Here is a 27,642-nt window from a genome sequence, read left to right as displayed (position 1 = left end):
CTGTTTTCACGTTTATTTTCCATCTCTGCGGCTATTCTATACTTGTCCATTTATATATACGTATTTGAGTTAAAGTGAAATGAAACCTATGACGTAACCGAGAGGAGGACCAATAAAAAAGGAGTGATGATTGGAGCTAGCACGCGACTGCACTTCACGCACAAGCGACAGGCTGACAGTCGGCAACCTCGCCTGAGAAGGATTTTTTTGTGTGTGTGTGGCGAGTTTCACAAGTCATTTCTCGTAAGTATAATTGACATTTCTTAGAATTACATCTGAGTTTCTTTGCCGTTTTGCCGGCTACCAGAGCTGCTGCTCTAAATTCGGCCATGTGCATTTGGTGACAACCGACGTCACCGCAAATCTTGAATTGCACCAAGGTTTCATTTTAAATTAGACCTTGACAGTGGTGTAGCAGTGTATCCAATAACTAAGATTAATTCTAAATGGTGCAACATAGCTTTGCTTCATTTTAAAAACGGGATGAAATAATTTTGAACTGTTTTACTAATCTTTTATAAGAGCTACCCTTAAATTAAATTAAACCTTGTTGGTACGCCCCATCTTTTTTTTAACCCAGATTTTGGCTTTGTTCTGTTGCTGTTGCTGCTGCTCACTACTTCAAAATCTTGCCACGTGTTTTATGTAAGACCCAATACATGCGAATGTGACAGTTTTTCTTTCTTCTTTTTTTTTTTAAGCCTGAAAAGGCTCGAGGCTGAAGGCAGGGACATTTTCAATTTATATAAAGTGTGGGAAGATTAGCAAACTAGATAAGTGAACCAGTCAAACCCGTTGAGACCTTAAATTTATACAAGAGAAAACTCGTTGTACTGTATGTTCATATGGAAACTTTGACCTGGCACGAGCCACTTCAGTTTTTTTTTTTAATCAAGTCCGCATAGGTCCATACTAAAATTATGAAAAAATAATGGTGCATTTCACCGTGTATTTTTAACGTTTGAAGACATTGAGGCTCGTTTCTCACATTTTCTTCAAAATTTGAGGAGTGGTTTAGACCACACTTTTTTTTCCCCCAAAATCTCTTAATAAGCTTGTGCTAACAAGCTTCCAGCAAATTTGAGATTCCTTTGACTACATGTCTGTCACTGAAACTGCATTACTTAGGAAGTTGATTTGAAGTCTGTCAGAATTTATTGGGCGGATTTGGCATTGTCATGTGTTATTTTCTTTTATCAGTGCATTACCTGTAAACAGATTTTGACATCAACTTAAAAGCTATCCAACATCTGAATTTAAAGACTAATGCGTGGGGAAAAAAGTCTTATACAAATCTAAATTGAGTTGCAAAGTGTACTTTTGTGCTTTGTAAAGTACAAAGAAGAAATGAGACCAAAATTGGCCTAAAAATTTAAGTATGTAGAAAATGTTTTGTATCCTGGCCTTTACTCCTTCCATTTTCATCCACACCTCAAACTTAGAAGAAAATCTGAGGTACAAGGGAATATTCATGGTTTATTTTTACATGGGGGGGGGGACTGCTTTTCATTTTAAAGTAGGTTGTTAAGACACTGTGATGCATTCAAGTTACATATTGACTGTGTTCACTAACCGTCTTTTCTCCGCCATCACAGCTTGCGAAAGAAACACGTCACCATCATGGGTAAAGGTACAGTGATTCTGGCCTACAGCGGTGGATTGGACACGTCCTGTATTCTTGTGTGGCTAATGGAGCAGGATTACGATGTCATTGCTTACATGGTACGGTTTGAAGTTTGCCTTGTATGCCTTTTCGTGCCCTTTTCATCCAGTTGATCAATATTTGCTTGACTGGCACAGACAGGGCTTAGGTGGTTTGTGCTGCTCATTTGTTAGCGCTACAATAGAATAAATAATGCCATTGCACCACACGTAGGCTTTTTGCATGTCAAGGCATTTGTGATCAGCACATTTCTCTTCTTTTCACTCTGGGTTTCAAAACAACTGCCTTTTGTTGCGCTCATTGGCCATTTACTGGAGAGCCGAACACAATTGTTCCTATAGAAAATACTGTCAAATGAGTTCAGCAAGATTGCACACAAACAACGACAACGTTTTATTGAAATGTTGTGTACAGGTGTTCAATAAATGTCCAACGCTCATTTTTTAAAAATGTGGTTGGGGGAATTAATGTTAATCTCCAATTTACCCAGTTTTTATTTAAATTTGATATAACCATGCTTGCATGCCTTTCTGTCATTTTCTTATCGAATACAGTTTTCAGTTATTTTTAGCCACATTTGATCGGACAGTGAACATGCTTTAATCGTAATCGTTTTCTCCAGCAGATGATAATCACTGAAAAGGAGTGCATTTGAATCACTGTGGTGTGTAATTATGTTTCCCTTCCCTTCTAGGCCAATATTGGACAAGATGAGGACTTTGAAGCTGCTCGTAAAAAGGCACAATGCCTTGGTGCCAAAAAGGTATGTGAGAGCAATTATTACACAAAATACCAAAGCCAAAATAGGACTACTCTGAGGACTATGGTATGAGGTTTTTAATTTGTATTATTGACTTATTCTCCTGTCCAGGTCTTCATCGAAGACCTTCGCACCGAGTTTGTGGAGGACTTCATCCTGCCCGCAGTCCAGGCCAACGCCGTCTACGAGGACCGATACCTACTGGGGACCGCGCTGGCTCGGCCCTGCATCGCCAAGCGCCAGATTGAGATTGCGCGGCGGGAGGGAGCCGAGTACGTGGCACATGGTGCCACGGGAAAGGTGAGCTCGTCGTTTGCATTCAGCGCAGTTTGGTTTGTCAGATTAGATCTGTCTTTTGTCGTTACACGTCACAAGTACAGTGCAATGAAATGGAGAACACATTTGGTAATTAACCACATTTTACAAAATGGGGTAATTTTTTGTTTTTTCTAGTTTTGCCTAGATTGGTGGCTGAAACACCAGGATAGCTAGATTGATAGATGCTTTATTTTGGTTAAACTACATCTGCACAAGATGTGTGCTTTCTAAATTTACATTCACATACAGTTGTGTGTTTTGTTTGTTCCTACCCTTAGGGCAATGACCAGATCCGTTTTGAGCTTGCTTTCTATGCCCTCTATCCAGAGGTTAAGGTGAGTCTGTTCACGTGTCGGCGGCAGGGAGTCAGTAGAGGGGCCCGAAAAGCACACTCACCCATTTGTCAATGTGTTCTTTGCAGGTTATTGCACCCTGGAGGGTTCCAGAATTCTACAACCGCTTCCGAGGGAGAACAGACCTGATGGAATACGCACAGGTATGATGGTGTAGCAAAAACATTTGGGCTTGTAGAGTACGTGCCCAGGCTGACTTGTACTCAATGTTATGGCCAACCAGATTGTCATGAGGCGGTTTGTACACTAGAGGGCGGTCATGACATGTACCACTGCTTGGCTACCTTGTTGAGGACTTCATTTTTCAGCTGTGTTTTGGAAAGTTTTTCTCTCTAAATCATTGTTTATCAACCTGCGTATTTTACCTTAGAAAAACCTAACAACATACCACCAAACAATACTGTTGCAAATTGAATGTAAAATGAAAGAAAGATATTTACTCGATGTGAACTCTTGGCCATTTTAGTTAAGCTAGGATTCTGTTGTATCAATGACGTGGATACACACGTTATTTGTGCCTTCTGCCATCTCGTGGAAGAGCATTTAATCGTTTTGCCTCTCACACTATGTTCTTTTATTTAAAAAATAAAATAAAATCTGACCATTTAAGTGAAATTGGGTCATTCCCTGCTGCACATCTGATGATCTGTCGTGGGCCAGCCCAGTGGTTTGGAATAATTGGCTAAAAAATACATTGCTATAAACAAACAATTCTTCACAATGACATAATGTTACTAATTTAGCCAGATGGCTGCTTTAACCGTATCCAGTGAATCTCCTCTGTTTCCATACATTTGAGGACTACGCATATCATAACATGTGCATTTTCTGTTGAACTACAGAAACATGGCATTCCTGTGCCTGTCACTCCAAAAGCCCCTTGGAGTATGGACGCCAACCTTATGCATATAAGGTAGGCCAATTTAAAGGGGAAGTCAACCCCCAAATTTTCTTTTCAATAATAAATTTTATGCAGCCCTACTAGTCTAAGCACTGCATTCTGTTTAATATTGCGTTTGTGGAATATGAGTTAAGCACTAAAATTCGCCCATTATCGGCCATCTCCGTAGGGGGGCAGGGGCAGCCATTTTGTCATGTGCTGTCGACTGAAAATGACCTCACACTTGCTCAGGGCTCAGCTTCAGAAAACAGGTGAGCCGTTTTCTGAAGCTTGGGCCTTACCTGAGCCCTAAGCAACTGTGAGGTCATTTTCAGTGGAGAGAAAGTAGCTAAATGGCGGCCCCCTGAGATGGCAAAAAAAACGGGTGGATTTTACTGCTTCACTCATATTCCACAAACACAATACTAATCAGAAAGCCGTGTTTAGACTAGTAGAGGCGCATAGAACATATTACCGTCAAGAAAATGTTTGGGTTGATTTTAAAAAAAAAAATTTTTTTTTGCTGTATGCATAGAATCCGTTTCACTCAATATTAACATTGTTTCTTAACAGTTATGAGTCTGGCATCCTGGAAAACCCCAAGGTAAGCGCTGTCAAACACATAATTCATTAAAAAAAACAAAAAAAAAACACTCCAATTTTATATATTTATTTTTGTTTTTTTTTTATTTTTATTTTTTTGAAAGCTTTTCTTCAACATGGCTAAGTTTTACTTCGATAACACAAGGCATTTCAGTTGTGTAGTGTCTCATTCTGAACAGGAAGGGGCATTATGTGTGTGTAAAATAGGACATGCACTAGATTGGAGACAAAGAAGAACATAGTTTGCTGGATTTAAGAAAGGTACCTACCTAGGTACCAGGTGGCTAAAGTGTTATCACTGCATGTTATCGGAGCGTTTGTATGGATACAAATAGACGTACAGGTTGCAGCGTCCCTAATTTTGAGTCCTTGTCCCCAAACCAGAGCACTGAAAAGCAACCTTTTTTGGAGCAGATTGCAAGATTATCCATAAACATCGACACGTTTTTGAAAGGATCAATTTTAGTCATTACCCCACGGCGCAGGATAATTGCCCACTCTTTTCGAGATCTGATAATGGGGAGAAGAGAGGAAAATTGCTCAAACTCGGTCTGATTATCGGTATTCGCGTAGACGGCTTTTATTTCTTAAGAGCAAAACATACTGGGATATGATGACAGAATATTTGGTAGCCAGTTCTTGCTCTGATTTTGACATTTGTAGGATTTACATTTATCCCCTTGCTTTGACCCTCAAAGAATATTAGCTCCCACACAAGCGCCTCCAGAGACAGACTCTTCCCCAGGGTTGCCGGGGAGACTTTGTGTGAGTTTTGCCGGCGGTCAGAGGTGACTGCAGTACATACAGGTTGCCCTCTGCGACCCGCAAAGCTCCTATCTCACAGCATCGGCGATGTCTGTATGTGTCACGGCTCACCCAGGGTCCTCGCCGGGCCCTGGGAAGAGCCGGGGACACACAGACACTGACTTGTCGTCAGTGACGCTTCGACTAATTCCCGATTTCATGGGAGCCGGGAGGGGGGAGGGAGGGAAGGGTTAGGGCATCGCGCCCAGCTGGGGCCTCCTGAGTTCCAGCCCCAACTCTTCGGGTGCTCATTGTTCCGGCGGTCTTGCGCTGCCGCAGGCTGCGACGTGGGAGGGGAGCCATTTCACCGTGACACCGTGACACCAAAATGTCACCAGTAACAGTAAAGTACAAAGACGGCGTGCCCAGACAGATGAGTCTCCCTCGGCGCACACACACACACACACACACACACACACACACACACACACACACACACACACACACATACCCTCCTCCCGATGGACGGGGTGTCACAAGGCGGCGAAGGGTCCCGCGCTGCTTGAGTTGCGGTCGCACTGTAACTCAGACCTCTGTCTCGCCTTCGCTTTCCCACCCCTCCTGAGAGCTCAAACTGTTGATAAACGTTTTGAAAGGAATGCGAGGGAAAAGCTCAGGGCATTGCAACGTATGATGACAGTATTGTTTCATTCATAGCAGCGGTTTGTCTTGGGCCAGTTACTCCCAACGCTGAGTCGATGGATGGCATTATATACAAAGAAATATTTTGAGAGCGGGGGTTCGCAGCGGTAAAAAGGATTTGAATACATTACCCTGAGGAAGGGTAGAAAGGAGAACCTCCAAAGTTGAACGCAATGCGTTCTGTGATGCCGGTCAGCAGTTGGAACGTTTCCCATTCCGATACACCGGCGCTCATGTAAAATGGTGTTTGAGGGGTAGGGGGGTGGGGAGGTGTTGGTACAGTGATGCCCTCCCCTGGGGGAATTGCCAATGCACTTGCGGTCCATTTATTAAACAAAAATAGTGCAACAGTGCATCTGATTCACCCCAAATAAATTTCAGCTTCCTCACCATCAGATGGATCTCGTCATTCAAAGGAGCCAATCAGACGAAACGTACACAAGAATTTCCAAGGCAACTTACTATGCAACACAGTGAAGATGTGGCATGACGGAAGCCTTGGATCAGAAAGAAAAGCTGACTAGATCTGAATTTTATTTTTTCGTTGATGACTTCAAACGGGGGTGGGCAAGCACTCACTCTCGTTTCACATGAGTTTGAATGTGATTGGATAATTCTGAACACGGCCGATAGAGGGTAAAATGATGGGCGCACTTGTGCAATTATCGCAGATGTTTATTTTTACTTTATCTCTCTTGAATAGAGGCAAGAGGCTTGAGTTTCCCATCTTGGCCATACAAACGAAAAAAATTCACCCGAAGTTTAAAATCTCACCAAAAATCCACTCGCACTGGCTGATTGACCCGGAAGGTCATCTCAAGTCGATATCTCATCTCTGTATCAGCCCTTCTCTCCTCCTGTTACTGCCCTCAAGGCAGAGGACCAAACTTCACAACACCCCCTCCCACTTCCACCTGTGGCACAAAATACTCCTACTCACACGACCCCCCCCCCCGACCCCCCCTTCACTTCCCTTTGCTTGTCACAGTTAAATGAGGAAATGTCCTAATGGTCGATCATATGTTCTGCTCTAGATAAGAGCCAAACAGAGTTCAGGTTACTCTGCAATTAAAACTCAGAATCCTTCCTGATAGCATTTAACACAAAGGTCCTGCTAACGCCCCCCCCCCCCCAATCTTATAGCGTTAACTTACGTGAAGCAAGGCTACTTGAGCCTGTCAGCCACTTTCCATAATGTCCTGCACAGACAATTTCATTATCACTGTTGGACGTCGTCTCCTTGCACGCGAGCAGTCGGGGCAGCGGGGGGGGGTCCCACAACCCCCTCAGGCAGCCTGACACTCGTCCAGAGTCATTAAAACATCAGCTCACTCTTAATTATAGCCTCTATCAGTGAGCCTCCCCCACCCCCCACCCCAACTCTGACCCGCTTTGTTCTTCGCGATGGGGAAGTGCATGGACCATCGCTTGCGTTGACCAGAAGTAAAGAAGCGTAACGAACGGTGGGTGGCTCCGTTCACCTCGAGGAAGTGCAAAACGTGTTTTCGGTCTGCATGGTTAGTCGGAAAGATGGATGGGAGACACAGAAGAGCGCCTGTAGGGGAAGGAAGTAGAAGTTTGTCGGAGTAAGTGCGCGCGTGAATGTGGGCTTTGAAGCAAAGAGGTCAGCGTTTGGGGTCTTTGCGCTCAACTTCCCTTCGGGCGTGCGCGGCATGACCTGTAATACTTAGACCAGTCATTACCATACTCTGTGCCATGGCACTTGAGTGTGGAATCATCAGGTGTGCCGCGGGAAATGACCCACTTTGGTTTGATTCGTCGCAAAAATTGCTGATTTACAGGAAACGTCCCTGTCGGCGACGTGTGCGACCTGCGTAACGGTTAAATGCTCTTCTGTTAGTTAGAATGTGCATCATCAACCTGTGTATCCACCTGTTGCCATTCATATAACAGAACGTCACGGCATGAACAGATTTCGATTTTTCTTTTTTTCTGTGCTGTATGTTGCAGATGTGGCACAGATGCAGAACTCGTTTTAAGATTTAAAAAATCAAGAATAATGACAGTTATTGTGGATTACATATGACAATTTGAAATTTTGGTTCAGACTATAGCAAGCATCATGGAACGTGACATGCTTGATTTGCTTTCACGTGCCATATAAAATGATGTGGCGGGCCAGATCTGGCCCCCGGGCCTTGACTTTGAGACCTGTGCCGTAGTCTTACCCATACTGATTACTTAAAACCGTGCATACTTTTTGTGGCGCTTTTGTTTGGTGATGTGCTGTGAAATGTTTTCAAATGTAAAATATGTGCCTTGACACAAGTAAGGTTAAGAAACTGGGCTAAGCATGAGGATGCCAAGAGATTTCATCGGATACAGACAAGAGTCTGGGCAGCTGTAAGGAACTCGGAAAGTGCTCTACTTTCGGCCAGATTTGGCGTTGAACGTACACTCTCAAAGACAAGTCCTTTGGAAGCGAGCACCAAATATAAACATTTCTCCAGCACATTATGTGGATTTTTCTTTTCTTTTTTTTTTTGGTCTCAGTTTGCCACGTTTGCATTTGCAAGAGAGGCCAGAAACGTAGTGATTTAAGCGTCATTTCCGAACCATTGCACCAAAGATGTTTTCAGCGCGGCCCTCTCAACTCTCACTTTGGTGAGTGCCCCCCCCCCCCCCCTTCTCCCCGCCGCCGCCGCTGCCTCTTTAGGCCCTGTTGGCTTCGATTGAAAATCAATGAGGCACGTAATATGTGGAAAGATAGAAATTTACTTGCTTTAAGTTCATGCGTCAGCCCTCTCCATGGCACTATGGGCCCCGTTTAGCACAACAATATGGCCAAAGCGAAGACTGCCAAAGGAGTTGCTCTGTGCGACATGATGCTGCGCTTCACGCACCATTTGCCACCAATACCCGACCCCCCTCCACTCCCTCCCACCTTCTCTATCTCTACCTTTCCCCGCTCTCCCAGGGCCACGGCTTTGGGACAAGTCCACCTGCAGGGGGTTTCAATTGAAATGCATTGATCTTCAAACACTGCAAACAAGCCCGTTCCCTCACTTTTCCCTATTTTTTTCTTTTTCCTTGTATCCAGCCAATCTTAAGTGTGCGCTCCCATTTTATTGTGCTACGTTCGCATTTGAATATTTAGGGCTGTCAAGTCCCACTCGGAATTGTTGTGTGTCGTTTTTCTTCTGCCAAATGAATCGCCTTTCCGGATCCCTCAGCATAGCTTGAAAATTCACCAATTTCTGTCAGGTCACGTGTTGATGATTTACATATTAAAAAAAACTAGAAAAGTTCTCCTGCCACCATTTAGACTGGTCATAAGGAGGGCTCCTCTCAAGTCCTTAATTGCAGCATTCTGAGGCCCTCGATCCACCATCAAATGTCGACATGAAGGAGCGACTGTCTCATTGTCTACTTCATACCTCACTCTCCTGTCAGTCACCCTCCTCCTTGACAAAATTTTCTGGTGGAAGCTGCTGGCATGTATACAGTGGAGCTAGGAACTAGGAAGTTGCAATTAGATGATGCATGAGATGAGCTGAAGGTTTCAGGGACATCATGTCTGTTTGACTGAAAGTTGGATGTTTCTCTTTGCAGTAGCCATTTTAGAAGGAATTCCAGGGCTCACACTTTAACAAACTGCAAGCATAGAATTTGCCCAAATGAGCCCCAATGGATGCAGGTCTCTAAGACTGATGGCAAAAGGCTTAATTGCCAAGCTTTTTTCCTGGAACTATTTTATATTGGTGAAGCATCATCAGTTGTCTGTAATGCAAGGCTTTTTCTTTAACGGTTTTGACTAGGGACCATGTATGTATTTTAGGGGTCCCCCATATACGACATGCCTGCATAGGATCGTTTTTTGCAGTAATTCACAAATGGAAAAAGGGGCTCCGAGGTTGATACTTGCTGCTTTCATTCAGATTGACATGACACCATTGTGAGGTTGAATGTAAGACTAAAGTTCTTTTCAATCAAGCACCTACCGAGTCTCGTTTCAAACCCCAAATTAATTTTTTTAAAGACTTGCGCTTTAATCACAACCCTGTAAATAAAATTCAGCCCATCAAGACTATCCTTCAAAAAAAAAGGCTTTTCAGGTAGGTCAGTCACCCGAATCCTGTTCACTCATTTGGCATCTTTTAGGCCACTGAGGCATAAAATTCCAGAGAGGTTGACACGGGCTCCTTCTCCGTCAATTTTGGTGTTTAGTTAAAAGGGAAAAGTGTTTCAGATGCTCGTTTTCACCTCACTGACGAATGCCGATTAGTTATTGTATGATGATTCAGTGTCTGGTAAAGCTTTCCATTTAAATGCACTCAGTAGTTATTTTGCATAGCAGCCCTACAATTTGCCGCCACTCGGAGGACACCGTCCTGCGGCTGTGTAATTGTTGGCGGGACGCGCGACACGCTCTTTTTCCTGCCAACGAAGCCGAGACGACTTAGGGACGCAAACATCTGACAGCCGGGGACAACTTCAGTCAATTTAGTTGTGCGGATGCCCATTTGGCGCCAGGAAAGTGAAAGAATAGGAAAGGACTTGTCAGGCAGAAAATTGACGACGGAAGATGAAAGCGGTGTCAACAGAAAGGGGGAAAAATACATGCAGACAAAAACAAGTACATCATCTAAAATCCCTACTCTCCACAATGTTGTTTTATGGTTACGTTCTTCCGCACCAAAGGCATCCAAGCATGCCTTATGGACCTTGTTTTGTGAACTGGGGCACATAATAGAGTCTTCCCCAAACTGTTAGTCGGAAGCATGATTTTTTTTGAATAGTTGATGTCAATTCATAGGTGCATCTTCAAAAAGAAAGTATTTGAGATATGTGCAGTGTCTGATATTACCAAACCTGCCTCCACAACAAGCAGCAGTTTGGCATTTATTGAATCATCCTTGTGAAACAAACAAACAAACAAAAAAAAAGACAATTGCTTGTTTCAAACTCTTTATTGCCACTCCCAGTTTGTTTATTTAAAACATAATATATAATATATAAAACAGAGGATTATATATTCTGCACTTTAAACAGCCACATAACTTCTGTAGCATAACGCGAACACAGGTATCCAAACTATGGCCCGGAGGCCATTTGCGGACCACCGTCAAGTTTTCAGCGGCCCGCGACATGACCAAAAAAAAACTAAAAATGATATTTGACATAGGCTGCAAGGTTAGTTAAAAAAAGGTGAAGATGGGCAGAGTGAGAAGGGAGGCCGTCAGAAAAAAAAACGCCGCTCTATCATAACACTTCAAGCAAACACAAATGGTGGAGCAGCATTTATAGATAAAATCTAACGGTAACAGTTACTGTTATATTCTTTATCTACTTCGGATAATTTTAACTGTGCATTGGGTATGAACGAGGTCCTGATGATCTATTTATTTATTTTGGGCGGGGGATGTTACCCATTCCGATACTTGGCAGAATAAAATTCTGGTCCAGGGTGTCTCAACCCAGATTCAACTGGGACTGACTCAAGCTCACCCGCGACCCTAATAAGGATAAAGCGCTTAAGATGATGGATGGATGGAGTTCCCTGTATTAAAGGGACACACATACAGTAAAATAAAAAAAGAAAGATTGATTTTTTTTTCTCCCCTTCCCCCCACGCCCACTCCACTCCTGACATTTTCAAGTAACTGCTTTTCACGCCTCATCATCTCTGTTCTTCTGCTAGCCATGTGTCAATTTCACACAAGAATCTTCTCCTGTGATGAGGTCTCGGAAGGTTGTTCTTCAGTGCGACTGAAAGTATAACTTTTTTTTTTTAAATGTTCTTTTCCAGAACCACGCTCCAACTGACCTCTATCAAATGACCAAGAACCCAGAAGACACGCCCTCCTCCCCTGACGTACTGGAGCTGGAGTTCAAAAACGGTTTGTGTGTATTTCAACCATTGGAACACCATTCTGTCATTTGTCATTTTTGGGATGACAAAACACAACACATAAAAGCTGTCTTAATAGTGCCTCAAACACCCATTTGGACACAAACAATTGATCGGCACTATGCCGCTTCGGGACTCAAAGCAGCAGTCTCAGTGCGATCTTGTAGGTAGCTTAAAGCCTTCGCATACAAAATAGGAGATCGTATACTTCCTTATCTTACTCCATCACTAAAATAACATGGAGCAAATGCGCCATGATCTCATTTTGTCCCAAATTTGTGATTGGCATTTTCAAACGTTCATATAGATAATATTATTTCCGATTAATTATTCTACAAAAGATCGTCTTCCTCATCTGCAGTTGAGTATTTGCCCCTTTTTTTTTTTTTTTGCAAGCTCCCTTTTTAAAAGTCATTTGTCTCAAGTGTTGACGTCCAGCCTGTCAGCCACTCTTGTTACTTAACATTGGCCACTGTCACCGCAGGGCTGCTACTCCAACACTGACCCCCTTTGCCACTTTATCACCACTGACCACCCAGACTTACTATGCCCAACCTCGGCGCATTTGCCGGCTGTAAACCTGCCTTGTTTTGCCGCAGGCCACGCGCGCGCGCGCACACACACACACACACACACACACACTTATAAGCCGGAAGTCTTGCTAATATGTCGGCACCCCGAGGGGCCCCGAGGGAGACGCTCATTAGATATGTTGCCCACGAGGGGCTGCAATAGTGGAAAGTGTCACATGTTTGCGCAAAGCGAAAATGGCAGAAAACATCCCAGCCGGGGGGCAAATAGCACAGATGTCTCTTCATCTCCCAGCGGATGAGGAGTAATCGTGGGGCGGCTGGTGGACACTAGCTGCTCTTATCAAGGAGCCAAGATACACATTTTGAATGAGAAAGAATTCTCAACAAATGACGCAAAAAATTGTCACATTAAGTTGATGCTAGTGTTAACTTGACACATACATTTTCCACATTGAAATAGCATTCATCTGTTCCAGCCCCCAAAAATCAACTCCCATTTTTCGTTTTGTGTTTTTTTTTCTTCTTCAATAAATAAAGTTGTAGTATATGGGGGCAGGGGGATTAAGAAAATAGAATGCAAAGAAATAAACTGGTTTCATAAAGTGTCATTACTGTACGTAGTGAAGTTGGATGTCGGCCTTTAAGGGCCGTGACCTATTGAGCAACCTCGGGCTGGAGTCAGGGTGGTCAGTTAGTCTGCGTGTGAGCATCTGGGCGTGAGTTGTGGCCTACAGCAGCTTCTCGTGAATGTTCTCCTTTTGTGTTCGTGTTTGATTTGTTATGCCGGTCAATAAACAGTTGGTAGTGCACCCTCGGAAGAGTTGAAATTTACTTACAGGCTTTTATTCTGTTCTAGGAGAGGAAACAGGTGATTACAAATGTAAATGGAACCTTCTGCCATCGAGTTTAACAGCATTTCATTGTTCTGCCTGTCCCTATCTGTTGATGGCATTTATAGATAAACATATGTATGCTATTTAGTCTAAACAATCATTTCTGGACCAATAATGTGAAGTTGGATCATCTCTTATGGCACACCTGATGATCTCTCATGGCACGTACAGTTGTTGGGTATATGTATAGTGCCGCCATCTCACATGAAACCAAGTGATCGAGTCATGTCACCCGACGGAGCAGAGCCGCAAAACCCTGCCTGTTTTTTTTTAGATTTTTTTTTTCTTTATTCCCAGCCCTGTGCGCAGTTTTCACCCGTATTCTCTTTGGCTTTTATGAAGCGTCCTATGACAAAAGCTGTTTTAGTTGTCCACACAAAGGCCCCGAGCCCGCTCCTCCCTCTGAGCACAAGATCAGCACAAGAATGTTTTCACTTCAACCGCCACCCCCCTCCCCCCCCCCCTCGCCGCCTTTTTCATCCCTACTTTTTCTCACCCAAGTTTTCTCACTGATTAAAAAAGAATATTTAACAACAGGAACCTTTTCCATTCCCCCCGTACTTCTCCCTCTCATTTTTTTCCATCCCTCCCTCCCTTCACGCCAAAGAAATAGGAGAGACAGAGAGGAAAAATGTAAAGCAGTAATTTTTCGTACAACTGTGTCTGCGGGCCCATTGTCTGCACTATTTGGCTGCGGGGGAAAAAAAAAACAACAAAGAAAAGGATCGCAGGGAGAAAGAGAGAGCGCCATTTCGGTGAATGATGTGAGCCACAAAATGATGGAGAGAGCGGGCAAAATGCAGGAAAAAGGGCCAACCCCTAGACTCCCACGTTCGTCCACTTAATTTATTTGAACTTTTAATCTAATTATTAGCGATCCGGGAGCGGGGGGTTGTGGCGTTCATAATAAACCCTCTCCTGAACTTTTTGCTTTCCATGGGAGAGCAGCAAGATTCCCGCGATATGCGAATGGCCCGTCAACAAAGCCCTGTCCAAGAAAATTTGTCAAGTCCTTTACATGTCAGCCCCACCAGCCCCCTCCCAACGCTGTTGTATCAGTAGCCTTTTCCAAATCAAGGAAGAACTATTTTTGTGTGTGTGTGTGTGGGGGGGGGGGGGGGGTCTGCCCTCAACATTTAGCCCACATCTGTCTTTAAAGAGCCCCATTAAGCAGCAGGGTGACAATGATGGATGCCAAAGTGGGTGTCTCCCGGTCAACAAAATAAACTATTGATGTGTGTATCTGATAGGAAGATTGGTAAGTTGGTCTCTCTCTCCCGCTCTCACACACACACACACACACACACACACACACGCACACACACACACACACACGCACACACACTGACAGTGTCAGCGCTAAACAGAGGGCAAGTAACAAAGCTGTGTGTTTAATTGAATTAGGTTAAGGCCGGCCCACAATTTCACAGCTTTCACATGCGCCGAGCCTTTGAATTTATTAGCCATTCTTTGTTGTCGCCTCCTTTTGTGAGGCCTTTTTAGTTGACCGTTATTGATTTCAATGACTTGTAATGAATACTTGTCACTCGATATTTATTTGAGCTTATTTGTCATGCCGAACGATTCATTTTTCAGGTGAGAGTAGACCAAAAGATTGCAAACGCAGCCCGTGTTGGAGAATATGATTAAGGCTAACTTGGAATTTGGTTTTAGTTTCAGGTTATTTATTTCAATGACTCATTATGAATACAGGTAATTGCCACCAAAGGCCTTATTTTTATGCCCAGTGCAAATCTTGTGCAAAGTAGTTTCTTAGATGGCAACAGTTAGAAATAGGTGTCTGCGCTGTTGTGGGAGTGAAGAGCCCATAACTGTTTATTTGATTAATTATTCTTCACAATTAGTTTAAGTGAAAACGTTTACGTCCTGATCATTCGTTGAATGTTGGTATATGAAATAATTAAGATTTTGTTACCATATAAGAGGCAATAGTTTGTATGCAGTGTGCGTGTCCACAATCGCATATTGGGAAAATGAACGACTTCAAAACAGCACTTGCAAATTACAAATGAAGTTATTTTTATTCACTTATATTTCCACTTGAGTACATTTCCTCTATTTAAAAAAAAGCACAGTCAATATAAGGAAATGTATTTTTATCATCTTTTCCCCCATGTTTCTTTCAGCAAGCAGATCAATAGGTCTTACGTACGTCCGACTGACTGTCTAACGCAGGGGTGTCAAACTCATTTCACATGGTGGGCCACATACGGCCTGGGTCGATGTCAAGTGGGCCGGACCATTAAAATGATACCATACTTTGCTATAAATAACCAAAACAATATGTCTTTCCTTTGTTTTGGTATAAAGAAGCACAAGAACATTAGGAGAATGTTGAAATTAAATGAACATATCTTTTACAAAACATTTCATGAAGCACCTTACATTTCCTTCGACAAATGTGCAATTTACTTTTATCATTCACATATATGCATTGCAACTGATCCCACTGATTGTACAAACTTTAACAAGTAATTGGTTTTGAAAAATATAGTAATGCACTTTAAGATTAAACGAGATTTATAAAGAAAGGAAGTTTTAAACCATTTACACGTGCATATAAAATCTAAATGTAATCCCTGCCTACACCATTTATTCTGTGTCTTTTATGCATTTTCTTCACTTTTAAATTATCCTGTGGGGCCTGATTGAACGGCCCGCGGACCGTATGTTTGACACCACTGCTTTACATAATCATCTCGCGGGCCGGATTAAAGTCCTTTGCGGGCCGGATCCGGCCCGCGGGCCGTAGGTTTGACACCCCTGGTCTAACGCATGCCTGTGACAGCACGTTTATTCATGCAAAATTGCCTTTCCACTTAAGTCCCGCCGTTGCTATTTCTTGCATCAAAAAGCACGTTCGGAAAAGGTTCTGATGAAGTAGGCTCCATTTTTTTGAATACGCTGCAGCACAGCTCAAAGAAAAACATCTGCACTGTAATTATATACTTCACTTGGATTATTTGTCATCATTTTTAAAATGAAATGATGTAATCTTTTTTTTTTTTTTTCCCCCTCTCCAGGTGTCCCTGTCAAGGTGGTCAACGTGAAGCAAGGAATCTCGAAAGACAGCCCTTTGGATATCTTTTCGGGCCGGATCCGGCCCGCGGGCCGTAGGTTTGACACCCCTGGTCTAACGCATGCCTGTGACAGCACGTTTATTCATGCAAAATTGCCTTTCCACTTAAGTCCCGCCGTTGCTATTTCTTGCATCAAAAAGCACGTTCGGAAAAGGTTCTGATGAAGTAGGCTCCATTTTTTTGAATACGCTGCAGCACAGCTCAAAGAAAAACATCTGCACTGTAATTATATACTTCACTTGGATTATTTGTCATCATTTTTAAAATGAAATGATGTAATCTTTTTTTTTTTTTTCCCCCTCTCCAGGTGTCCCTGTCAAGGTGGTCAGCGTGAAGCAAGGAATCTCGAAAGACAGCCCTTTGGATATCTTTTTATTTCTAAATGAAATTGGGTGAGCTTTTTTTTTTCTTTAATGTATTGATTTAATGTGATATTTATATCCATTTAATTTGAAATGTCTCTCTAATTTGACAAAAAGATAAACATGCTTCCAACTTTTCCTTTGATTTCTTCATATGCTAATTTTACGTCAAAATTGCATTTATTCATTTTGTTTTTTTACGTTTTGATGTAAATGCCTCCACATGGTATTTATTAGGAAAAAGCAGAAGGTCAAATTCTGTGAAATGATTGAATGAATATTCAGTGTGATCACTTGATGTATTAAAATGTCAATACTCCGTGACTCCCTCAGAGGAAAACACGGAGTGGGTCGCATCGACATCGTGGAGAACCGTTTCATCGGCATGAAGTCCCGAGGTGAAAACAATTACGCTTTTATGCTCATCTGGAAGCTGCCCCGCCCAACCCCTTCCTTTTCACATCTCCCCCATTCGTGTGTGTGTGCTCTTAAACAGAAAACGCATCTCAATATTTCAACTTTGTCTTCTCTCCAAGCCTTCCTTTTTCACGCAAGCTTTTTACGCAATTTGCAGTTATTTCACATGAACACTTTGAGAGTCGGTAAAAGCAAAATGCGTTTTCCTGTTTGGAATTATAGACTCCCGTTCCCGTTTAGTGTGTGTGCAAAATATCCACGGGGAGGAAAGCAAACATTTGAGTGTGTACACCTGCACCACAGGACGCGAAACATCTGTCTGTCACTTGTGCGGTCTGTTGTCACTTCATCTCCGCTTGTGACAAGCATCGCAGACGATTGAAAATAAGCGGGCGAAAACTCCGCGATCACGCACACACCGACACACCTTTTCAGCGGCCATGACACAACACTGGCAGGTACAAATAGGGCAAGTGGGAAGCCTGCTCTTCTCTCCTGTCCCCAATACAAAAGAATCAAAGGGAAGCGCGACCGGGAAGAGGTGGAGGGCAAGCGCTTGTGTCTGAGTGCTTGAGTAACTCCCACTGAGTGCATTTGACGCCATCTTTCTATAGAATGACAATGAGAGGTGGCGGATGTCATACTTATTTATTTATTTATTTATTTTGTCAGGTCATATTTATTTGTGTCAAAGAATGTTGCCACAAAACAATCAGCAATCCTGCCACAGCACTGTCTGACCTCTGACCTTTTTGTGCACAGGCGGAGATAGTCAGAAAACACTGTTTGGGAGACCATGAAAGACGATTTAAACGTCCCACTTTCCTGAAAAAAAGAGCAAGAAAGTACAGTAGATTTATGACGTCCACCCCAAAAAAAATCAATAGAGCAGCAACTGTTGAAAGCCCTAATTGTATCAAGAGTCTTGTATAAAGACAGAAAGTGATACTGTGGTAAAAGTAAATTTGTTGTTGTTTGTTCGTTTTTGAAAATAACACTCAATGTATTGTATCGTAGCATATCAAATGGAATTGTTATCTCACTGAATTGAATTTAAAAAATTTTGGGGGTTTTGTTATGCTGACGGTTTGTATGTGTTGCTGGACCGTTTGTGTTCCAATCCGATAGTGCCCGAAACGAACACTGTATTGTATTTCACGGCTCCTACAGTTTGCCTGTAGGTTGAGTAAATAGCTCGCCTTCAAGTTTTGCTTACCTGTCGTCACTTTATGAGATTAAAACCTCAAAAAAGCACTGGAGGTGTTTTCTCCTAAAGCTTTAACTCAACTTTCAGATAGCTTCCCATTGTTCTTCCTCCGCCGCTAAGCCGTTTTTAAGCCAAGTTTACTTGGAGGCAGTTTTAACTTATTTATCTGATAGAGGCAGGCTAGCGGAAATGTCCCTACGCGCCCCGCGCGAATCCCATTGGATCACCAAAAGGCCACAAGCCCTTGGAGCTCAGGTGGCGGCCGTTTGAGGCTTTGGACAATTAGCGACGGGGCTAAGCTGGGCTTCTGGCCGCCAGCGCCCCAATAAGTGCTTCTCCATTTTCAGGTCAGGACTGGCACTGGAGGATTTGGAGACGTACAGACCGGGCGATTAAATAGCATCGCAGTTCTTTTCGGCCTGTAACCATCTTGTCCCCCACTCCCACCTCACTTTTTTTCGTTTGGGGGGGTGTTGAGCTGACATTTGAGTGACAGCTTCATTTCTGCTGTCAGCCACCTCATTTTTTTTCAGCCCCTCCCTGACCAGAGGGGGTAAATTGCAGGGTATAGGCAGAGCCCCGGTCCACGCTGGTGGCTGGCAGGGGCCGCCTACCCTGTCATTTAGCCTGCATGGACACACTCTCCCATATTTAGCAAGGAGCTTTCTGTCACATGATGACAGATGACTAATATTCATGTATTCAGAGAGGCCGGTGAACAGCTTCTTTTGACATGCACTTGTTCAAAAAGATTTCAAGTTCAACTTTTTTTTTTTCCTTGGAGGAAAAAAATATTCTCATAATATTTATTTCATAGGACTATAAAATATTATGACTGTATTCCCTCAACATGAAAGCTCCCTAATATGTTGACGCAAGTCTCATAAAATGATATATTCCTTCCCCCTATAAAATTAAATTGTACTATTAATTGTGGTTATATTTATTTGTCAGGGATCTACGAAACCCCTGGAGGTACCATCCTGTTGGAGGCCCATCTCGACATTGAGACGTTCACCATGGACAAGGAGGTGCGCCGAATCAAGCAAGGGCTCGGGATCAAGTTCTCTGAACTGGTCTACAACGGCAAGTCACTCAAATATGAAATGATGCCGCGTTTATCCGTCCATCTATCTTAACTTGCGCGTTTGGTGCGAAGGTGCGTGGAGCTCGGGTGTCTTAATCCTCCCTTCTGCTCAGTCCCCAGTCTCCTCTGCACCTTCATCCACATAATAGGATCAGTGCCATTTGAGACTGGACTATTCGGCCACTTCACTTATACCCTCCAGAGACAGGCCCCCGAACACGCGCACACACACGCGCACACACACACACACACACACACACACGCTCGTACTTAAAATGCATTACCCAAAAAAGCAGGTCAGAGAATTAAAATAAATAAATAAATAAATAAAATAAATTACTCATAAACTTCCTATAGCTTGTGTAAATATTAAAATATTTTTGTTAGGGTACACAGGATTCAGTGGAAAGAGATTAAATACAAACCCCTCCCAAAATGCATTTTTAAAATAAATGATGAAAATAATAAACAAAGTATAGTTGGGATAAAGAGTAACACAAAATATATATATATAACATTTCATCATGTTAAAGTCTATTTTTAGGAAGCGGGTACAGGCGACAAATGCTATTTCTCGAGTGTTCAATGTAATTAATCGTATGCATTTTGTTTAAAAAAAAAGATGCCATCAGATCAATACACGGAGCAATTTGCTAAATAATATTTGCAGTAAATGAATTCAGAATGAATACTGTAAAACACACATTTGAATTGATCAGTTTTAGAAAAAATAAATAAATCAATGCAACAAAGGTTACAGGACTCCTGATAAAGGAAAAAGCCCCTTGGGCCAGATTAAAGAGCAAGACGTACTTTGCGCACCCCTGGATTAAATCCATTGGCTTTAAAATATTAATAACACAGCAGATAGAAATACGTGTGTGCGCGTGTGTGCGTGTGTGTGTGTGCGTGTGTCTTATTTTAACAATCCACCTGTCCTGCATCTGTTTTCCATTACTACCACATTTAGTGTCCCCCAGAGACTGTGTATCCCTATCCTGGCAGAGAGATGGACTAAAAGAATAAAACAACCACGATATATAAAATGCACATAAGCATGAGATTTTTCCAGCAAGTCCTTTCAGACGTGCGACACGCTTATTAATGCTAATGGCCAACTAATATACTTGGATTACAATAATTAAAGAGATTAAAAAAGAAGAGTGTGTAGGGCTTTCGTCTTTGGACGAGGACAGGCGATGAGGTGGAGGTCAGGTACTGATCAGAAGAGGACCCCTGCCAAGTGGTGCGGGACCTCCTCAAACAAATGCACACACAAGCCTCCTCCATCTGTCTGGAAAAAACGCGAAGGGGGAGGGAGGTCTACAATTCAACACACACTCCATCCACAGCCATTGGTCAGCCCCCAACAAAGTAGCAGCAGTCGTCATCTTACCTTTTCTGCTTTTTTTTTTTCTTTTGATACAGTGAATCGTGATTTGTATGAATTTTAATCTGGAAGTCGGAATGCACTACAGACTAACGCTAACATGCTTAATGCTAATGTGATAACAAAGTGAAAGAGTAATTATTTGAGGAAAAAAAAACCCTCCTGGCCACACATAAATACATACGGAGACCCTAAAGTGACATGGAGACCCCCCCCCAAAAAAAACGACTTGTAAATAAATCCTCTTCTGCTGCCATTGTCTCGCTGAACTGGAAGCTAGCTAACGCAGGTAAATAAGCTAGCACTTGCGTTGAAAGATGTTTCTCATCTTAACGAGAAACATAGATGTATTTTTTTTTCCTCTATGTCACTTAAGGGGCGCTGTATGTACAGTAAAAAACAAACGTACAAAAGTACAGCAGTAATTGAGTGCACCTTCCTGTACTACCTGATGAGATTTTTTTACGCCGTTGCTAACTGGGAGATGTCACATGGTTGTAATCAAAGGGCCCCCTGAAAATAAACAATACCAGCCGCTGTACAGTATACTTAATGTGTTGTGTTTCCTCTCGTAGGCTTCTGGTACAGTCCAGAATTTGACTTTGTGCGCCACTGCATAGCCAAGTCGCAGGAGAACATTGAAGGCAAAGTGCAGCTCTCCGTCTTCAAGGGCCAGGTTTACATTCTTGGACGAGAGTCGCCCAAGTCGCTGTATAACGAGGAGCTGGTCAGGTAAGCAAAGAAGACGACGATGAACATGTATAGGGTCTGTGTTTATGCTTCAGCAGCAGTCACTAATATTTTTTTGGGGGGCTGGTTTAACAATTGTAACGCAATATTTTGACGGACCAACAAAGAAACAAAAAAAAAACCAAATAATTCTGTTGAGTACAAGTTGAAAAGGATTTGCCAATTGTTATATTCTGTTTGTACCTCAAAAAGCTCTTAACCCTTTCATGCCACTGTAGTAACCACTGTCCCTGAAAGGGTTAAATTCGGAAATCCAAAAGTTGCGGTCCCACTGGAGAATTTTTACACCTCCGTGCAGCCTCGTACCAAATGTCTCACTGATCGTTGCTGGTACGCGGCCCGGTAGTTGGAGACCGCTGATTTCAAAGACAGGGGGCGTCAAAGCAGGTGCTGGGTCACAATTTGCCAGCTGTGTACGCTTGTTCTTAGTGGGGTGGGGGACACATAGTGCCGCTACCCTTCACGTTGGCCGGCCGGCCAGTCGTCGGGTCAGCTCGCCCAAGTACTCCCGCGGCCTCCGTCAACACACTACACGAACAAAGACATCAGAGGAGCGGCCCCCGATCCCGATTTCCCCCCCTCCCCTCTTCACCGCACCCCTGTGACCTCGCAGCCGCGCTAACAGTGGGTTTGTTCAGGAGTGTCACCCCCGATGCCCCGTGGGCAGGCTCAGCACTGACCAAAGTCAAAACCCCTCCATATGCCTCTCTGTCCCCACTTGAGTCACACACACACTCCGCTTGTACCCTACAGTCAGCCGACGAATAGTTTTTTCAGTCAGAGGAGAGAGAGAGAGAGCTGATGTCGAGGGAGGGGGTGTGGGGGGCGGGGGGGGCTTTTAAGAGGAAAGTAGCAAAAAGTGTCATGCTTGTTAAGCAGGTCAGGAGGAGCGATGCCTCAAGTGCAGTTGAGTTTCTCACACTGCTTTGGCAAGCAGACGCTCCAAAAGGGGAAAAGGAGCTTTTGTGAGTTTCTCTGTCCATGAGGTCGCTTTTCAATCGCACAATCGGAGAGGTGTCCAATTTACCAAGAGTCTTCAAACTTTTTCTTCCAGGAAGCACGCAACGGGCATCTTGACATTCTTCACCTTTAATTTAAGCTCACAGTCCTTGACTAAAACGTCTGGGTTCTGGAAACCCGTCCTATGAAATATTAGAATCAAATTCAGTCTATTTTGTAATTTTGTTTGCCGCTCAAATATTTAAATGTGAAAAGTAATAACGTTTTTGTGTGTTGGATTCAAAAGCAAGTAACAGAATGACTCATTTTTCATGTTTTTGTTTTTCAAATTCAAAATGGAAAGCATAAACGATACATGGGTTCACTTGGTCAATTTCACACTCAGCGGGTGTTATGTTGTCACTTTGTAAGTGTAAAAATAAGGTCACCACTGTACAGGGTTAAACGTAAACGAAACACCCAATCTTAACATTAATTACGAATACTGGAGCACATATTATGCAAAGATGAGTCATGTATGTAATTTTTAATATCTATAATTGTCACATTAGCACAAAAATAAGTAAACCGAGTTGCGACACAAAAATAGTGAAACATTGATAACAGATTGAATGTGAGTCTGACAACATATTTTTTTAATTTCAGATTTCTTTTATTTTCCTTTTCGAGATGAAGCTCGGTTGTATGCGTAACTTTGCTACTTTTGTTGTGTGACTGAGGTGTTGTGTTTCACCATCACAATGTCCTCAGGCCCTACTGACAGATGGGCCCTGAGGTTCCCCACAAAAGACCTCACTACAAATGTCCCGAAAACAAAAGACAAAGGCATCCAGTAAAATGCACTGATTCATAGCCTGCTTTAGTTTAAGGGCAAGTAATTAATTCTCAAGTTCCAATTCATGGGTCACTACTCCATCTTATTTTGAATTGGAATGTATACAGTATGGACTAAGGTTCAATTTATTGAATCTGATGAAATTATAAAAAAAATGGGTAAAAATTGGCAGATTATTTTTCTGCCTTGCAGATTTTTTTTTTCTACCTTTTTTTTTTTTTTTTTTACAACTTTGACATATTACAACATGGACGGCACAGTGGTCAACTAGTTAGCACGTCGGCCTCACGGTGCAGGGTTCAATTCCGGCTCTGGCTTTCCTGTGTGGAGTTTGCATGTTCTCCCCGTCCGTGCCCGTGTGGGTTTTCTCCGGGTACTCCGGTTTCCTCCCACGTTCCAAAAACATGCATGGCAGGTTTATTGGGCACTCCAAAGTATCACCAGATGTGATTTTGAGGCCAAATGGTTGTTTGTCTATGTGTGCCCTGGGCTGGAGACCAGTTCAGGGTGTCCCCAGCCTACTGCCCGAAGTCTGCCGGCATAGGCTCCAGTATGCCCGCGACCCTTGCGAGGATAAGCAGCTTAGAAAAAGGATAAATGATCATGACATTAACCCCCCCACCACCTAAAATTAGCTGATTTCTGCCAAATTTTGGTTCGCCAGATAAAACTGTTTTGCCTGTAATTCTTTAATGTTGTAAGTGTTAAAGACCAGGACTAAGAAAGTTATTTTAGTTATGTATTTGTTAATTAATTGTCTGATTCATCGGTTATCTGAATTTTGCCAACCATCGGAATCGGTCCCAAAAAAAAAAAAATCCCTATCGATCAAAACCTACTACACATACAAAGAAAGAAGTCTTCTATTTAATGTATTGGAATCATTACGTTAAATTATTTATATAAAAGACACTGTTACATATTACGGTACTTGAATGACTTGACGTGTGGGTAAAGAGAGCCACACCCGCCGATGCGCAAACTGTCAAACACGAATACAAAATGACAACAGGCAACTGACGCCGGAACGCTTACATGCTGACTAACCAGCCAACCCGATTCCAGTACCTTAAGTTACCCACTAGGCCACGCCCCTTTACGGCACACACCAACACACGACGGCGCATACAGTAATTTCACTTGATATTGCAATGTTATTTTGCTTTGCGTTTTTTATTTTTCCCTCACTGCAGCGCCATAAAATAACTTGGATCCTGGCTCTTGTATGCCTGACAATTATATATCTACCTTGAAGGAGTAGTCACACACGTTTGTTATTGCACGACGGCAACACACACACACACACGGCCACAACCCACCCCCGCCGGCATCTTGCTGGTTCTCCGCGGGCAACAGTAAACGGCATCATTAGCACAGTGGTAACGCGGCCCGTCACTGCACCCATCTGAGAGGGAAATGTCACCCTCCTCGCCTATCTGCCCCGCTCGCCTCTCAATTAGACGGCAGGGTTTCTGCCAGCAACACACACACACACACACACACACACACACACACACGCTGCCGTATTCTTCAAAGCCACTCACTCATAATGGCGCTCAGGTGCCAGGCAGGGAGCCTTGTATTGAGAGTTGATGATTTAGTTGTCAGACTTTTTTTTTTTTTTTTCCCTGTGTTTATCCTATCATTTGTTGGCAATTTCCTCTTTGGCTAAGTGCTCGCAAAGAATGAATGCCAGGCGAAAACACTGGGCGGCTGCAAGAGGACTCGGGCCAGGCAGTGTATTAAGCACGGCAGGTAGAAAACTGCCGTAATTACCCGCCGCGCCGCCACCGCACGCCGCCACACGCCTTTGTGTGCCGCGCGCTCAGGAGGCATGGCGATACAGAGCAAGACATTGATTTAGCGGCTTTTATTTTTATTTTTGCTCCCCATCTTTCCCCCCACTGCGGCCTGCGGATGAACCCCAGAATCACTTGAAATCAGGGGCTCTCAAAATTTCGGAGTTTGAAGACGCCTTACATGGGAGACGTTTTTCCAACGACCCCCTCGTAACCCTAACGCCAACCGAGGCGCTGATAACTCGAGTGGACTCACTTGATTCTTGTGATTTTTTTTTTTTTAATTAAATGCCCTCAATATCCACATGTGTAGCCCGCGGGCCTGTTCTCAAAATAGCTCCCTCGTGATGGGACATTGGGATTTTCTAGGAATATTGGGGAAATTATCATTTCAAAATGTGAACATTGGCAGAGATTTTTAGAAATAAACTGTTCATCATTTTTCTCATATTTAGAAAAATAATTAACATGATAAATGTGTTCACTTAAATATTATCAAGATAATCATCTGTCGAAGGTCTGCAACAGACAATTCTCAACGCTAATCGATCGTATGTTGATTTATTTTGTCAATTCATCAGATTTAAAAACAAACGTTTTAATTTCAGTACCCTATTTTCAAAGACAGGTCATTATATTAAATTCAAAAATGTTGCTCATTGTTTTCCAAAGTAAAAGATTTATTTTTTCGCTTCCAAGATAGTATCTCTGCTCTCAGCGAAGACTACAGAATTCTGAGAATATTCACTGTTGAGGGTGAATTTTTTTAGAATTTAATCAATGTCAATGTGAACAACTTCTCCAAATAATGATTCATTTAGCAAAAAATATATATATTTTTTTAAATGAGTGATTCATTTGATATTTGATTAGTTGTCGCATAATCGTTGCATCTCTAAGATCTGCTCCACGCTTTCTTGTATGTTGGCCCAGTCTTGCACGAACGATGTCACCGTCTCCCGAGAGCTGCTGCATTCGAATCTCATCTACTTGACTTGATACGATGGGCTTGTTTTGTCAAATTGAGCATCTCTTTTTGTTGTTGTCCAATATTGACTCATTCGTGCCCCAAAAAAATGATAATGTGAAGTCCCGGCTGAGGAATCAATAGGCACATTATTTCCCGCAGGGCGCCTTTATCAATGATCCAGTTATCCCAGTGCTTAATGAGGCTTCACATCTCATGTGTTTTATCGCTCCGCTCGCAAACGTTTCATTTGGTGTGCTGACGTTATCTGTTGTCTCTCCAGCATGGACGTGCAGGGAGATTACGACCCGTGCGACGCCTCAGGATTCATCAGGATCAACGCAGTCAGGTGAGCGCCCCCCCCCCCGGCAACAAAACGTCATTGATAAACAAGCCTAAACACCGCTTAAACTCAAATCACAACTGGACTGTTACTAACTGCCCCACGTCGGCATTTTATCGTCCTCCGATTGGTTGCTCAGAGCAACTGGCAAAGTGTCTCTGTAGCGCCCTGCGCGCATCCAAACAGTTAATAATCAGCACCTTTGATATGTTTGGTATACTCGTTTATATTTTGGAGATGTTATGCTATTAGGTGACGTGGCACAGTTGCCTGCTGTTACATTGCAATTTTTCTACAATATTGGCGGTATGAAGAGATGTCGGGTAGACACAGAAAACCCGAGCGCCAACTGTGCAGCCTGCCACTGTGCTTTACCGGGCAGGGGCATCCTCGGTTTATAACTGAGCGCACCGTTCGGAGCCTCAAAATGTCACATGACAGGGGCGTCATCAACGACAAGACCCCCTTGAATGGAATTTGCAAGAGATCTTTTCACCACAGGCTGAAGGAGCATCAGCGCCTGCAGGGTCTCTCCAGCAACAAGCTGTGAACCTACAGAGGAGCTCCACCTACAATTTTGAAGAACCATTCTTTAAAAATACCGACATTCTTTCAGATGGCGCCCGTTGCCTTCTCCCGTGCTCCTTAATATGTTCAAAATTAGGCCACTCTAAAAATGCTCCTGATGGTCGACGACTGTGTTGTGATCGTTGTTTCCAACGGGAGTCATGATCAATAAAAATCAAAAGAATTGCAATTGCGCTTTTGTTCCGTGTGTTGAATCTTGATGGATTGAAATACGCCAGTGTTGACAATGATTCAAAATAAAGTCCTTAAAGTTGTCCAGTGTTGACAATGATTCAAAATAAAGTCCTTAAACTTAAAGTTGCGTAAATAAACACCCTTGGCAGCTATTTGCAGTATTTCCACATTTTCTTTCCCCCCGCTCCACAGGTAAAAGGGGGCTAAAGTTCAACAAAATTCTATTCATGTTGATGTCGGGCCTTCCCGTCATGAACAGTTCAGTCAGTGTATCACTGAAAGGTGTCAGCGGCGGAGTCCACGTCCATAAGGGGACCTCCCGCCGGGTCTGTGGACCCCCC

General features: G+C 43.1%; 1 protein-coding gene across 1 annotated transcript; it reads left to right on the top strand.

The window, feature by feature from the left end:
• Positions 1 to 121: 121 nt before the first annotated feature.
• Positions 122 to 27,299, top strand: ass1 (argininosuccinate synthase 1). Its single transcript, XM_019877652.1, has 15 exons — positions 122 to 243; positions 1,596 to 1,722; positions 2,358 to 2,426; positions 2,535 to 2,723; positions 3,020 to 3,076; positions 3,163 to 3,237; positions 3,937 to 4,007; positions 4,548 to 4,578; positions 11,794 to 11,884; positions 16,730 to 16,814; positions 17,118 to 17,182; positions 19,363 to 19,494; positions 21,461 to 21,617; positions 26,480 to 26,545; positions 27,041 to 27,299. Exons 2-15 carry the CDS (start codon positions 1,621 to 1,623, stop codon positions 27,087 to 27,089), a joined length of 1,239 nt encoding a protein of 412 aa, XP_019733211.1. The 5' UTR covers positions 122 to 243; positions 1,596 to 1,620; the 3' UTR covers positions 27,090 to 27,299.
• Positions 27,300 to 27,642: the final 343 nt, after the last annotated feature.

This window comes from Hippocampus comes, unplaced genomic scaffold, assembly GCF_001891065.2.
Source record: "Hippocampus comes isolate QL1 unplaced genomic scaffold, H_comes_QL1_v1.1 scaffold376, whole genome shotgun sequence".
Lineage (NCBI taxonomy): Eukaryota > Metazoa > Chordata > Actinopteri > Syngnathiformes > Syngnathidae > Hippocampus > Hippocampus comes.
This window is presented reverse-complemented; position numbering and strand designations above follow the sequence as displayed.